Source organism: Nanorana parkeri, unplaced genomic scaffold, assembly GCF_000935625.1.
Source record: "Nanorana parkeri isolate BGI_ZX_2015 unplaced genomic scaffold, ASM93562v1 scaffold272, whole genome shotgun sequence".
In the NCBI taxonomy this organism is placed as follows: Eukaryota; Metazoa; Chordata; class Amphibia; order Anura; family Dicroglossidae; genus Nanorana; species Nanorana parkeri.
In genome coordinates, this window is record NW_017306540.1 from 1011238 (window position 1) to 1027029 (window position 15792).

The window sequence follows — 15792 nt, forward strand, 5'->3', positions numbered from 1 at the left end:
TAAAATTTGAAAAATTAAAATAAAAACATGTGTGTGTGGGGGGGAGGTGCAGGGTATAGTTCCAGTGGTAGTTTATATAATGGGGGGGCGAAAAAAAAATGTCTGCCCCGGGCGCCCAGAACTCTGGTTACGCCACTGTTGGGGGCCATGGTATTTAATATAAAGATCCATTTGGATTCATTCTGAGATATTTTTCTCACCCCAGTGGCTGTACAGGACCCAAAAGGTCGCTGTAAAGCAATGTAGTAGCTGCAGATACTACAGTGTTTTACAAGGTCCCTGTGGCCCTTCCAAGTATAAAATATATATACTTACATTGGGCCAAGCTGGAACAAATACTGAAACCCAGAGTTCAGCTTTACCTACTACAAGTTCTACCTTTACTACTACTACTACTACTACTACTACTACTACTACTACTACTACTACTACTACTACTAATACACTGTTTTTACAAATTTAGAAGCACATATGTTAGTATGCACATATGATTTGTACAGGATTTGAGTCTTTTATTAGTAACAACAGGGTATTTAGCGCTGCATAACTACTATTCTTATACAAATAATGGTGCCTGTGCAGTTCTTGGTTGTACTCACACATATTTGACATAGATCAGCTCCTACTGCAGGCTATCACTTTGTGACTTGCTACAAAGTTATAATGTTGCCACCAGATTGCTAGGGGACAGGGGAAAGAAGAAATGCTTCAGATTGGAGACATCCTCTCATCCTAGTTAGAGCTTAAGGAGCTTAACACTAAAAGGTACATATTTTAGAAAAATTATATTGTTGTTATATACTGTGGCACATCATGAAATTATTCATGCAGACTTGTAAATTGCTGACCGGTTCTCTGTAAGTGTATGCAACCTGTGAACTTGAGTGCAAACTAGATGCATTACTTCAAAATGACTAATGTGATGTACCTTTTAAATCTGCTCTTTTGTGTATTATTTTTCTTTTTTTATGTTTCTTTTGTCATTAGTCTTGGGTGAACCTGAAACAATAGAGTGGTATAGTCCACAAGGAGAAAAGATATCTTCTAATCAGAGAGTTGTGGTGCAAAGGGAAGGCATCCGATCATGGTTGACAATTTATAATGCTAATATAGATGATGCTGGAATTTACCGGTGTCAAGCTACTGATTCAAAAGGTCATACTCAGGAGTCTACAGTCGTTTTGGAAATCTATCGTGAGTATCTGTAGAAAATGTTTCTCACGTGATTCTGTACTTTTTATTTATTTTATTTATTTGTGCATGTTGCGTTTCTAAAAATGTTAGAAAGAAAAAACTGGGATCTATCTAATTTACTAAATACTTTGACTAGATATGAATTCAGGTATTACTGAGCATTCATGTCAGACTACTACAGTATAAGCAATGTCAATAGTGAGTGTAAAGGTTTTAAAATAGCAGGGTAAGTGTGATGTCAACATATTGAAAATAAAACATATGTTGCTTTTATATTGTGTATATGTATGAAACGGCTACATCAGTATTAGTAACTTTTTGTAATATGTTAAGCAACTAAAACACAAGAATACTAAAATAACATTATACATAATTAATAGGGTTTACAAAAATAAGATTTTGCTCATATACTTGTTGCTAGTTTAGACATAACATACAATTATTTATATAGCACCAACATATTCCGCAGCACAATTGTTTAGACAAGACAAGTAAAAAACACTAACAAGCATCGCTGACATACAGAAACAGTAGGTGAGGAGGACACTGCCCAAATGAGCTTACAGTCTAAGAGGAAGGGGACCAAAGACACAGAGGCGGGGAAGGGGAGACTACAGATGTATACCAAATAAAATGGGAGGGGATTTGGAAGTACTATAAAACGGGAGCAGAAAGGAAGGTTGTATAGGGTGAGAATCAAGGGGCGATCTAAAATGCTTCTCTAAAGAAGTGCATTTTGAGGGATTTCTTAAAGCCCTGTAGGGATGGTGAGAGCCTGATGTGGCATGGGAGAGAATTCCATAAGGTTGGGGATGCCCTGCTGAGGTCCTGTAGACAAGAGTTGGGTGTGCAAGTGAGTGAGCAGGAAAGTCTCAGATCATTAGTGGAACAAAAGGCAGATTTTAATTAGGGATGAAATATAAGCCAGTGCATGGTTATGCAGAGCTTTGTAGGTAAGGTTGCTGTATTTACTTGAGTCATTGAGGTTGACTAAAGGCAAACAGGCTGTTCACTTTGCAGAGTTTGCACTTTTCTTTTAGCTCAATGAGTGAGGCAAAGCTCTGCTGATTAAAATCATCCAATCATTTGCAAAGTGAAATACTTTTTATTTTTATTTTATCTTGCACATGATTGGGTGTTCTTTGCAAAGTGAATTTTCACCCCATTCACTAAGCTAATTAATCATTCCCTTGCAAAGCACAATTTCCTTTGCAAAGTGAATTTTCACCACATTCACTAAGCTAATGAAACATTCCCTTGCAAAGCACAATTTCCTTTGCAAAGTGAACAGCCTGTTTGCCTTTAGTATCTCAACCTCATTAAGTCATGTTCAAATAACATTCCTATTAAAAAAAAAAAAGAACTCTGGTGCATGCTTGGATGTTCAGTAAATACTGGTTTATTGTGGAATAATTCACATGCTACTACATTGCCAGCAACTTGGAAACATTTAATCCTAAGATATTAGGACTGAGAGTAAGTTTTACAATGCTAATGACATAAATAATTGCCTTTTAGCAATGCTTTCAACATTAAATATGAAGTCGTTTTGCACATATTTAATTTCTCTCTTTTCAACTGATTGAAAATGTTTTAAAATATTTTTTTTATAACACTTATCTTAGCCTTTTGAGCTAGCTGATGGACCTTTGCCAAAGCTCAGTTGCTCAAGCTGAAATTAACACACAAATTTGAATGATTTAGAGCAGTGACTCTTTAAATCCAAACACTTCCATCCAACTCCAAACTCCCTTCCTCCAAACACCTCCATCTGGTTTTAATCAAAAATCAGAAATCCTTTCAGTAAAACTAAAACTTAAAAAACAGCTAAAACCAGGTGGTTAACAAACCATTATAGTTTCCTTGTAGTAAATATGTTTTTTGCTGATTGATCTCCTGCAGAAGGGTTTTGTCTTTAAATCAGATGGCGTTTTGTAACAGTTTACCTGTTTTGCATCTTAAAGCACATTGCCAACTGTAATCGTACATAGTGCTTGGGTACTTAGTGATGTCCAAAAACTGACACATAAGGGTTTATTTACTAATTGCCGATAGGCTGTTCACTTTGTGAGAGAATTTGCACATTGCAAGGGTATATTTTTTTTAGCTTAGTGAGTGCTGGGAAAATTCACTTTGCAAAGAATACCCATCTGTGAGCAAGGAAAAAAAAACATTTATTTTCACTTAAACTTGGGGTAGCGGAAGTTAGCTGAGCTTCATCTCATTCACTAAGATAAAGGGAATATTCCCTTGCAATGTGCAAATTTCCTTGCAAGGCGAATAGCCCATTTGCCTTTAGTAAATCAGCCCCCTTTTATGAAGACGATTTTTTATCATGTACTTCCTGAAAAGTCTTAGAGGTAAAAGGCCTAAAGAAACACTTTGATAAAAAAACATTTAAAAAAAAAAATGAAAGGTTTTTCATTTACTGTAGTGATGCGTTATGGCACACGTTCTCTATTTCATTGCTGTGTGGATCATTTTTCTGAGAAATAACATTTCATTTACCTTTACCTTAGAGAAACTGACATTTGAAGATGTCAGGTCACCTCAAGAATTCAGAAAGGGTGAAGATGCAGAGGTTGTCTGCCACGTCAATAGCTCGCCTGCTCCCATGGTCAGGTGGTTGAATAATGGGGAAGATGTAACAGACATTGATGACAGTTAGTATTTTGGTAACGTTTTAAGTTATGTTTTTCAAAAGAGGTTTTAGTTGCAGAATTATAATTAAGATATGAAGTAGTAAGATGATAAGCTGTCTAACTCAATCTATTTCATCATCAAGATGTACCAATTTTCTATCATATGTTTGACATTTATATATGAATTTAGAGGAGAAAAAATGTATTCATCCATATCATATAATATACATTTTGAAAAGTTAGAGTTGACTTGGTAAATTGATCTGTAGTTAGTCAATTTGTTAATCACTACCTCTATATCTGTATTTTAATGTCATGACTCCAAAGTAAATATTTGCCAGCATTGCTGTATGCAGGTATTTTTATGAATATCTGCACATATTTATAGTCATATTCTTATTTTATAACACATGGGACTTTAAATCAAACACAAATTTACAAGAACCATTTAGTACTATATTGGTTACTAAATCTAAATATTTTGTTCCTTTTTTTGAGAAAACATGTCAACTGGAGTAAGGTTTGGTGACATGCCTTTGTTTGAAACCGCAGAAAGGCATCATGGCACAGTCACAAAACCAGCATGTAAAACAACATGTCTCACCACTAAGGATAATGACAGAGGTTTGGATACACGTCTTCAGCCGAGGATGTGTAAGCCGCACTGCTGCACCAAGGCACCTCTTATAGTGTGGTCCTAACTCTAAACTATGGGAGTCTCCATCTTGGAGCACATGGGGGCAGAAGATATCAAATTGGGTGCAGGTTTGTCAGGAGGACGCCCAACCTCCTTAAAGGTACAGAAACACACAAGGGATCCCGCACATCCTATTGGCAGCTGAGAAACCCCATGCGACGCTGCACCAAATCAGTCAAGCAAAACAAACGACAAACGCACTCAACAATTTGTTACCAGTTATACAGTAAGGTGCACACGAAATGGGCTTTGAACAGTAAAACAGCAGAAAGGCATCATGGCACACTCACAAAACCAGCATGTAAAACAACATGTCTCACCACTAAGGAGAATGACAGAGGTTTGGATACACGTCTTCAGCCGAGGATGTGTAAGCCGCACTGCCGCGCCAAGGCACCTCTTATAATGCGGTTGTTTTGCATGCCTGTGTTTGAGTCCCTGAACGAATGGACCAAATATTGACACAGAATCCTCAGTATAACATATCCTTTTTTTACCTCTCTTGACTAAAGTAGAGAATAATTTTAAAATATTGCCCTGCCCCGTTTCACCTCATACAGTCTCTCACTGTATCAGATGAAACAGAAACTGCTATCTTATAAAACTATTTGCCACTATGTACTTTACTTCATAGTTCTCTCTGCAAAAAACATATCGCTATACAATGCTGGTTTCTGACTGGTCCACACCTGCAACCAGTCAGAAGCCAGCATTACTTAGTAATAATTATCCTGGAAAGATAACTCACCTTTTTTAGAACTCTAACGCAAAGAGCATTAAAGAGTGTGGTCACTATGGTATTGGAACTCATGTCAGTAGTGAGGGCATTTAAAAAACTATTTGGGTTTAATTTTGGATAGAGTGTTGAAGGGTTATAACTAGGGATGCACCAATACCGAATATTTGGGTGAATACTCGTACTCGCCCAAATACTCCAATGCCTAGCCCGATACTTCCTGTATCAGGAAGCCGGGCAGCGCGCCATTACATTCTGCACGGTTTCCTGATTGGCCAGGAAGCAGCTCCATGCTGACGTGATGAGAGAGCATGGAGCCATTTTCCCGGGCCAATCAGGAAGCCGGGCACCGTGTAATGTTGCGCTGCCCGGCTTCCTGATTGGTCTGGAAGCTGGCCAAGCAGGAAGCTGGGTGCCATGTAATGTCGCAGCGCCCAGAATTCTGATTGGCCGGGAAGTTGGCTTCATGCCCCCTCGTCATGTCAGGACGAGGGAGCATGGAGCCGGCCTCCCAGCCAATCAGAAAGCAGGGCGTTGCATCATTCACAGCGCCCGGCTTCCTGATTGGACGGATCCGGCTGGGTACCAGAGGAAGGCCACGTTCTGACTGGAGAAGCCTTTCTCCAGACTTTCTTGTTCATCAGGAAGCCAGAAGGCGAGTCTTTACACGCTGCCCAGCTCCAGACTAATCAGGAAGCCAGGTGGCGAGTCATTGCACGCCACATAGCTTCCTGAAAGGGACTTCCGTTACTCAGTAATTGGTATCGGTGAGTGCCAAAAAATAATTATTGGTACTCGTACTCGGTACCAAAATACCGGTATCGGTGCATGCCTAGTTATAAACCCTATCACTGTTTACTGCTATCCAGGCCTGTGCTACAGAATTACACTAGCTTCCAGTCTTCCTGACTATGTTTTCATTAGACAGAACATGAGGGTAAATCTGCAAAAGGAGCACAGATTGAAATATAAATTCAATGGAAATAACAAATCTGATGGAAGTAGCAAAGAAAATCATTTTTATTTATGTCTGTTGGTGATTTCCCCTCACGTCCTGCCTTGTAAAATGGTGTCAAGAGTACAGACAGTGAGGCTAAATAATCCCTGGTTAAAAACCTGATAGGGGTTATAACCCTTCCCCACTTTACCCAAAACTAAGAAAAAAAATTGACTATCCATCACTTTAAATGGTTTTGTTTTTTGTTCATTGGGTAGCAGCTCAGCAAAACACCAGAAAGTCAATAGTACCAGCACGCTGTTAGTATTGACACCACAAGTAAACACAGAGAAGCATCATGAAATAAAATGTTCTAACTCTAAAATTTGGTGTAAACAAACTTATGCTATGCACATTTAGAGTGTGACTTCATGTATATCACTTCAGTAGAATGTTTTGAAATTAACATTTATATACGAGTCCAGTTTTGTTCTATAAATAAGTTCTTTATGAATTTCCCTTTGTGAAAGATCAACTTCAGTTTAGATGAGTTACTGAAAATATGTTTTTCATTGTAAAAGAGAAAAAAAGAAATTTAAATTCTGGAGAATTATATTTTTGAAGGTATTGATGGTTATTACTCTGTCTCCAGCACTCTATTACAGTCAGAAAATAATTGTAGGCATTAAACTACTTTATTATACCGATTTAGTTCTTGCTTACTGTACATCTTTTTTGTAACATTCCCTAATTTTCCTTTAATGCACAAATTAATATTGTCATGTCTTCTCATAAAGAACATCTGTATAAACAATGAGACACTTAATAGTTTTAAGCACTTAATGCATTTCAAATAATAATTTAATTCTATTGCAAGTGGACCATTTTTATAAGTATTTTTGACAGATGAGAAATGCAGTGTTAGAAACTCATCTTATAGAGCAATGTAGACTTGTGTTTATTGCTTTTCTGATATGCTTTATACTACTGTACTTTTATTCCTCCATACAAGCCAATGTAGCGCCATCTCTGAATGAACACAATGAAGGGAATTTATCAAAATCTGGAGCAGCTGTACATGGCAACCAATCAGCTTCTCTCTTTCATTTTCTAATCTTAATGGAACAAACTGAAGAGAAGCTGATTGGTTGCCATGCACGGCTGCTCCAGATTATGTCTGCTCCAGTTTTGATAAATTCCCCCCCAATGTGTTTTCAAATGTTCCTGGCATATGAGTCTGACTGACCAGTACATTACCCCTAAGCAATTGTTGCACATTATTTTAAAATTCTTTTTTTCTTAATTTTCTTTCATTCTTTAAAATTATCTGACGTTTGTCCAGAGACTCTCCATATCAATGATTTCAACAAAAATCTTTCTAAGATTATGTTTGCATTTAAAGTATTTTAGACATATCAGTTACCTGTAAAAGCCTTCCACATGTGGACATCTGAAAGGCCTCAGACCGCTGCTGGACTTCATCATATAGGAAGTAATTTTAGCAGGCACAGCTGTTACCCAAGTGACACTCTTAGAAAGGGTCATCAACCCTTTTGCACATAAAGTGGAGGTCACCTCCACTTTAAAAAATAGAAAAATGAAAAGATGTAAAATTAATATAGCACATATAACTGCCACACAAGCTATTTTGTAATTGAAAGTTACCTCTCTATTTAAAACTGTATATTTTATAATGTTCTAAATCTGTCAAAAAAATCCAATGCAATATGGCAACCTGGAGATGTTCTGTACAAAGTTGGTATAAGGAATGCCCCAGAAATGTCACTATCTGCTTCTGTGACAGGCTGACAGATTTTCCCAGAAGTCTGCACTAAGATAAAAGTGTAATTTTTGGCATCCCTTTGCAATTGGGATTTCTTGTTTGGTGATATACTCCCTAAGGGTCATTTACTATTAAAGGGATGCCGACACTGCAACGCTCCCTATTACAACACAGGAAGCCCACCAACTGGTTATATCAAACCCAGACCCTCCCATTCAGGAATCAGTTTGGAAAGGACCTGCTGCAACAAACAGCTTTTTCCTCAGAAAAGGGACAGGTAGGAAACTGCAAAAAAGTTTGCTAAAATCCTTGTAATGTACACAGATCCCTGAGAGGATTATTTTTTTCTCAATAAAATTGGAATCACTCTTTAATGAGTTTAATTTGCCATAATCAGTACAACTATGAGTGCAAATATTGATTAACTGGTACACACAAAAATGTTCAACCTCAGTTTATGCACTTTAGAGCTCAGATCAGCCCCAATGCATAAACTTAAATTCAGATCAGGCCTAATTTATTGAGTTGTAATTGACAGTCTAGTCAGTTACAGGCAATGGCAGTGGGTGCCTGTGCAAATGGCATTCCATTGCCAACATCTGCTCTATAGTATTCTCCTTCGCTCCTCTCTAGAGAGCTACATAAAAAAAGTTATGTAGGACGGTGCCAGTTTCAGCTTTCACCGCGGCTCAGTCGAGCCGAGGCATATGCCTTCGGCTCGACTGAGCCACTCGGCCAACTTCGGGACCTGTACGGACTATAGCGAATAGCCCATACAGCAGCCCTTTGGTTCTGCTGTCAATTAGCAGAGGGGGACCTGCAGTTCTCCATCAGGTCCCCCTCTGGTGATTGACAGCAGCAGAGGGCTGGTGCAATAGCTAGTTTGCTATAGGCTATTCCTATGGTGTTTGTTTTTTTTGACGGCAGCAGAACCGCCCGGACAATAGAAAACAGTTGGGCAGAGCTAGCTGTCACTGCTAGCTCCACACAATTGTTTTCTATTTATTTTTCTACTTTTTTTACTATTATAAAAATTACTATTTACTATATTTCTATTCTGCTCAGTACCACAGAGGTACCGGGCAGAATAGCTGAGCCAAATGCTGCTCAGCGCCCGATGTACGGCTGATTTCAGCCGTACAAGCCCGAAGTGAATAGCCGAATAGCGTTCGGCTCACTTCAATTCGGGTCGGTTATTCACTAGGCTGCCGTTGGCAGCTTAGTGAACAGACCCCTTAAAATACTTTTTTTTTGTGGTTTTACCTGCATTGTTTTAAATTAGAGAAAGGGTCTCTTTAAAAAAAAAGTGTGCTACGCCCATGCAGGAGAAATAAGCAGGTTGAATTAACTGCCACCCTGCTTGGATTATGCCTAATTTCCCTATACTCCCCCACCTCGCAATTTAGCAAGCAGGCAGTAAAGAGATATGCCCACTAATTTTAGGCATTAGGCTCTTCTTCCCATGTGACATGCTGATGCTTGGTGAATGGGTGCCCAAGTACGCAATTCTGCCATAGCCCTGCCAAGTGGTGACTTGGAGGCTTTCTCTCATTGCTCCAGGCACTAAGAAGGGTTCCCAGAACTAATAGGTAAACCTGCAATTTTTTGGCAGTCTAGATGAATACAATTTTCTTGTATTATTGTGCCATGTGTCTATAAAGCTCATTCTTAATCCAAATACATTATGTTTGCTTTGAAAATAGACCTTTAGGGTTATTACATAATTATATTGTAAGAACAATAAATCATTTACATGTTTATTGTGAACATTCATCTAAAAACTGACATTGCTAATATATGTGAAGAAATATAGTAATGCATCTTAATCACAACCTAATAACAACTCTTGTACCAAACCCAAACTCTTTGTTCATGATTTCAAATATAAAATATATTTTCTTTTGTAGCACAATACAGAATAGTCTTTCTTGGCACAGAAAAAAAATATTAAACTTTGAAAATTACATTTTACTTTCAAATTGGCCAATGCATTTTTCATGAAATGCCAAATAGTGTTAGGCAAGAGCAAACTGTTAAGGTATCAGAACTGGTAGATGACAATTTTCTTCAGTTCACTTGTTTCTAACCTTTGTGTATATCTTCATTTTTTTTTTTTCTGTAGGCCGGTTTGCAATGTTAGCAAACAATAATCTCCAGATTATGAACATAAGTAAAAAAGATGAAGGTATTTATAGATGTGAAGGGCGAGTTGAAGTTAGAGGAGAAATTGATTTCCGAGATATCTTAGTCATAGTTAATGGTAAGAAAAATTTTAACTATAATATTTTTTTACATTTCTGGAAATTTTAGTGACCTAACAATTACCTGAAAAAAAATAACATTGAGTAGTTGTGATCATAAAACAACAGTAATGAACTTCAATAGCTGTTTCCAAAAGCTGTATAATTATCATATATTAGTGCTATTATCTTGAACAGAATGGTAACATAAGTATATAGAGTATATCAGAGATTTCCTTGTTGTTTTAACTAGAATATAAGAGAGAAAATAAACAATTCTTTCTGTATGGTAATGACTGGCGGCACTGCTCTAGAATTATTTAAGGGAAGTCTTTTTTACACATCCTTTCTTGAAGTATTAGCTGGATCTTAAACTTAACTATAATTTCCAGACATTGCATTTAATCACTTAAAGTATGTAACATATTTATCTGACGGTGTGAAAAAATACTGATTTTGAAATGTTTTATATTCTAAGGCTCTGTTCACACCTAGGGGATTTGTCGCTTAAAGCTAAGTGCGACAAAACGGTCAAGACAGGGAATCTCATTCCTTTTAATGGCCCCTGTTCACACCTGAGCGTTTTGTTGCACGTTTTGTGGCACAAAGCTTCCCATTGAAATCTATGGGACCAAAAAGCACTGTAACCTGCCAAAAAGTAGCTCATGTTGGAGAACCATGTCTTTTTCCAGTGACTGGTATTTTTCTGCTTGCGGCAAAACGCCATAGAAATTAATGGGATTCCTTGTCTTGAGCGTTTTGTTGTCATGCATATATTTGATCGACAAAATCAGTAAATCATTACTAGTTCATTACTAGTAAATCATTACTAGTACATTAACACTAGGTTTGATTAGCTGCATTGATATGCATTTAAAATGTTTTAAAATGTATAATATATATATATATATACACATCTAATTTTTCCCAATTAATCTATTAACACTTTAACACTTTGCATTTAGATGTTTTTATCTGCTGTCAGTTTAGCTGTGCTTAGCAAAAATAGAAGTCAGGTGCGTCCAGGAATTTTTTTTGAACTACGAATTTAAAACAAATACTTTTTTAGATTAAAAAAAAGATCAATTATTATGTTGACAGTCCTTGGCTTAAAGAAGAATCCCCAGGAAATGTAAAAATTAACCCTTGCAGTGGGGCTACCCCCGCATTTGCAAGGGTTTACTGCTGGCTTTGGTCTAAAATAAAGAAAGTGCATTCACCGAAACCTCAGTCCTGTTTGGCTACTAGACCGGTCCCCTTAGCCTCTTCTACTGGGCTTCAGTGGTCTAAGGACCCGTGATGTAATCTCTCCTAATGCAGCTGTATTAGATGTGAGAACACTAAGAGACATTTCACCACCAGAGCAGAGGGGCAGAGAAGTGAGCACCCACCGCCACAGGACTGAGGATCAGTTAAGAATATTTTATTTTTGCCTACACCAAAATCAGCAGTTAACCATTGCAGCATGAGGGTGGCCCCAGTGCAAAGGGTTTCTTTATTTTCATAGTCTAGTAAAACATGTTTTGCCATGAATATAATCTCAGTGGCTGTATCATCTCAATTAGATTTCCTATATCTGATTCATGTTTCTTATACCTCATGCAGTGCCTCCAGTTATCTTAATCCAGCAACGATCCTTTAATGCAACTGCCGATCGACAAGAAGATATTACCTTATTTTGTCGTGCTACTGGCTCACCTAAACCTTATATCACTTGGCACAGGTAGGCACTCAATTTCCATCTTGCATGAATAGAAACAGGAGAACATATGTGTCTTCCCTGCTGTAATACTGGGCCCCTACCATGTATCTACATTGCTGTATTACTGAGTCCCTACCAAGCTACTCATTCCACACCACAGTCTTAGCTATTGTATAAAACACTCAGAACCCCAGGTATATTTGGCCTGATTTACTAGAGTAAATGAACAAAATCAGGGATAAATCACTATAGTATACTCACAGGCTCACATAAGGTTCCAAAATGTATCTGTGCATAGCTAAACATATTTATCAAATCATACTATTATAAGTATACATGTATACAATCTATACAGTGTGGCCCTAGTTTGCCGTATGCATTGGATATTCAAATAATGCTGTGTCCGTGCCTCCCGCTATTATAAGGTAGCCTAAGAAATGCTAGTGTCAACATTTCATTGGAAAATTAAAAACAAACTAAAAACAGTGTAATCAGTTTGCTTAATAATGAAATGTATATTTATCAAGAAAAGCAGCAGGTAAAAAAAAAAGTGTGCTCACTAACCTAAATAAAAGCAATGTAGGAACTGGTATTTATAAGAAATCTGTTCAGAGGCAGCATTATATGAAATTATGTACATTTGCATGCTGTGGTCACATCTTTCATATCTGCACATACACACTGTAATATTCCCAGCAAAGTGTGCACTGGGGCATTTTTACTTTCAGCGATCCAAGCTCACTCCTGTGATAGACTTTGAGGGTTATTCACTACAGAGCTGAAGGATCCTGCCATAGATTCGGCTGATCCTTCGGCTCGCTTCGCCCGCCTAAGCCCTTTGGTTCAGTCGAACCAAAGGAATGCTGTATGGGCTATTCACAATAGCCCGTACAGCAGACGAAGGCAGCCAAGCAGCTCAACCCGGACAAACTCATATGCTTCGGCTCGGCTGAGCCGGAGTGACAGGCGAAGCATGGAGAAAGGTCGGCTGAATACAAATTAGCTAAGTTTGAGATAGTAGTACATCACAGGAGTGAGCTTGGAGCGGTGACTACTTTACAACACACGCAGGGACCATGGGGAACAAAAGTAGCCAGCCTCCAGAAGAAAGGACAGTGTCAGCATGAACTCAGATGATTTGAGGATCTACAGCTGAGTGATTCACAAATAAGATACATTTTTGTTAATAGTTAAGGTACTTGAATGTATTTTTAAGATTTAACTTCTGAGTTCAATGTCACTTTAAGTGTTCGAGTGTTTACTTTCATTATTAACTAAATTATTTGGTATTCTTTGGCACAGACTTTCTGATATGGAGGATGATGTTTATGTCTTCAAGTATTATTTTAATACTACGTTGTTTAAGTTTCAGTGTAGTTGATCAGGAGGAATGTTGTGCAATGTATACAGTGTTTGCCTCTTTCAATGCCTATAGCAATGCCTTATCTGTCCTTTAACAGTAAAAATAAACAAGCCTAAATATCGATAATGTTTTACTATTTAGAATATAAATGTAAGATTTTTAGTGTGTTACAGTTTCCTTTAAAATCACATAGACCAGTCGGATTCTGTCTTGTGTTGAGAATTTAAAATTCACTGTACTTTCTGTAATTATACTAGCATGCATTCCAAGCTTCTATATATGATATATATTGCTGTCTATATTTAGCATGAGAGCCTCCAGGTCTACACAGGCTGGGAAAGTTCTTGACAACCCTCTCCTGCGTATGGTGTGATTGACTGTTATCGACTATGGCTACTCCACAGAGAAATACACACAATGGACTGATTGCATTGTATTAGAACAGTAACTGACATGAGTGGACATGAACAAATTCATGTCTTATCAAATAGGGTTCCCTGAATAATTAAGCATGTCCCTGCACACCATAGATGAAGTAAAGCTTAATCTTTGCAATAGGCTGTCTGGCCCAGAGGAATGTCAGCAACCTATTATATTTTATTGTGTGCATGGCGTTTACTGACAAGCCTTAAAAGACTACTAACATTCTAATATACAGTTGTGGGGATTTATCAAAACTGGAGCAGACAGAATCTGGAGCAGTTGTCCATGGCAACCAATCAGATTCTATATTTAATTAACTGAACAATCTAAAAAGATAAGTTGATTGGTCGCCATGGACAACTGCTCCAGATTCTGTCTGCTCCAGTTGTAAAAAATTCCCTAAGTGTATATGCCGACACATGACCTTCAACAACCTGTAAAGAAGCTGTATTTATTTATGCAAATGGTGAGCTAGTTGAGGAAAAAAATAATAATTGTGTTGTGTCAGCTGGATGGGCTTAAGTAGAAATTGAAAGGCGGTGCTGTACATGTAGAAAGTCCAAAATAATACCTGAAAAAATAAACACAAATTTTGTTATAGCACATGGGTTTAGTATTTGTGAATTTTGTATGTCATTCAAGGTTGATTATATGCTTTGATACTAGGGCCAATTTAGACAAGAGCAAATTAACCGACCAGCATGTCTTTGGAGTATGGGATGAAATCTGAGAACCTGGAGGAAACCTACACAAATGCAGGGAGAACATGCAAACTCCATGCAGACAGCATCCTGGGTGGGATTTGAACCAGGGACTATGGGTTGATTGAAATATAAATGCAAAAAATAAATCCTACCTAAGCATTTAAAGTAAATAAACAGAAATAATACATAGTTGGAGGGAATATATATACTGTATATACACTAAATTGCCAAAAGTATTGGGACACCCCTCCAAATCATTGGATTCAGGTGTTCCAATCACCTCCATGGTCACGGGTGTATAAAATCAAGCACCTAGGCATGCAGATTCTTCTACAAACATTGGTGAAAGAATGGGTCGCTCTCAGGAGCTCAGTGAATCCAAGCATGGTCCCGTGATAGGTTGCCACCTGTGCAATAAGTCCAGTCAGTGAAATTTCCTTGCTACTAAATATTCCATGGTCAAGTGTTAGTGGTATTGTAACAATGTGGAAGCAACTGGGAACAACAGCAACAGGGTCCAAACTTTGTGTGGCCTTCAGATTGGCACAACAACAGTGCGTAGAGGGCTTCATGGAATAGGTTTCCATGACCGAGCAGCTGCATCCAAGCCTTACATCACCAAGTGCAATGCAAAGCGTCAGATGCAGTGGTGTAAAGCATGCCACCACTGGACGAAGTGGAGACGTGTTCTCTGGAGTGATGAATCATGCTTCTCTGTCTGGCAATCCGATGGCCGTGTCTGGGTTTGGCGGTTGCCAGGAGAACGGTACTTGGCTGTAAAGTTTGGTGGAGGGGGGATTATGGTGTGTGGTTTTTTTTTTTCAGGGGTTGGGCTTGGCCCCTTTGTACCAAGACATTTTGGACAATTTCATGCTCCCAACTATGTGGGAACAGTTTGGGGATGGCCCCTTCCTATTCCAACATGACTGGGCACCAGTGCACAAAGCAAGGTCCATAAAGACATAGATGAGCAAGTTTGGGGTGGAGGAATTTGACTGTCCTGCACAGAGTCCTGACCTCAGTCAGATAGCACACCTTTGGGATGAATTAGAGCGGAGACTGCGAGCCAGGCCTTCTCCTCCAACATCAGTACCTGACCTTACAAATGCGCTTCTGGAAGAATGGTCAAACATTCCCATAGACACACTCCTAAACCTTGTGGACGCTTTCCCAAAGGAGCTGAAGCTGTTATAGCAGCAAAGGTTGGGGCAACTCAATATTGAACCCGACAGACTAAGACTGGGATACCATTAAAGTTCATGTGCGTGTAAAGGCAGGCGTCCCAATAGTTTTGGCAATATAGTGTATATATGTATATATATATATATATATATATATATATATATATATATATATATATTTAGATAGATA

The 15792-nt window shown here is 38.2% G+C and overlaps 1 protein-coding gene across 1 annotated transcript in view; it reads left to right on the plus strand.

Moving 5' to 3' along the window:
* Positions 1-15792, plus strand: part of NCAM2 (neural cell adhesion molecule 2) — a 165680-nt gene that overhangs the window by 77715 nt on the left and 72173 nt on the right. The window contains exons 4-7 of the mRNA XM_018557205.1: positions 988-1194; positions 3714-3857; positions 10112-10249; positions 11835-11952. Coding sequence (XP_018412707.1) covers positions 988-1194; positions 3714-3857; positions 10112-10249; positions 11835-11952 — 607 coding nt within the window. The remainder of the gene's footprint in view (positions 1-987; positions 1195-3713; positions 3858-10111; positions 10250-11834; positions 11953-15792) is intronic.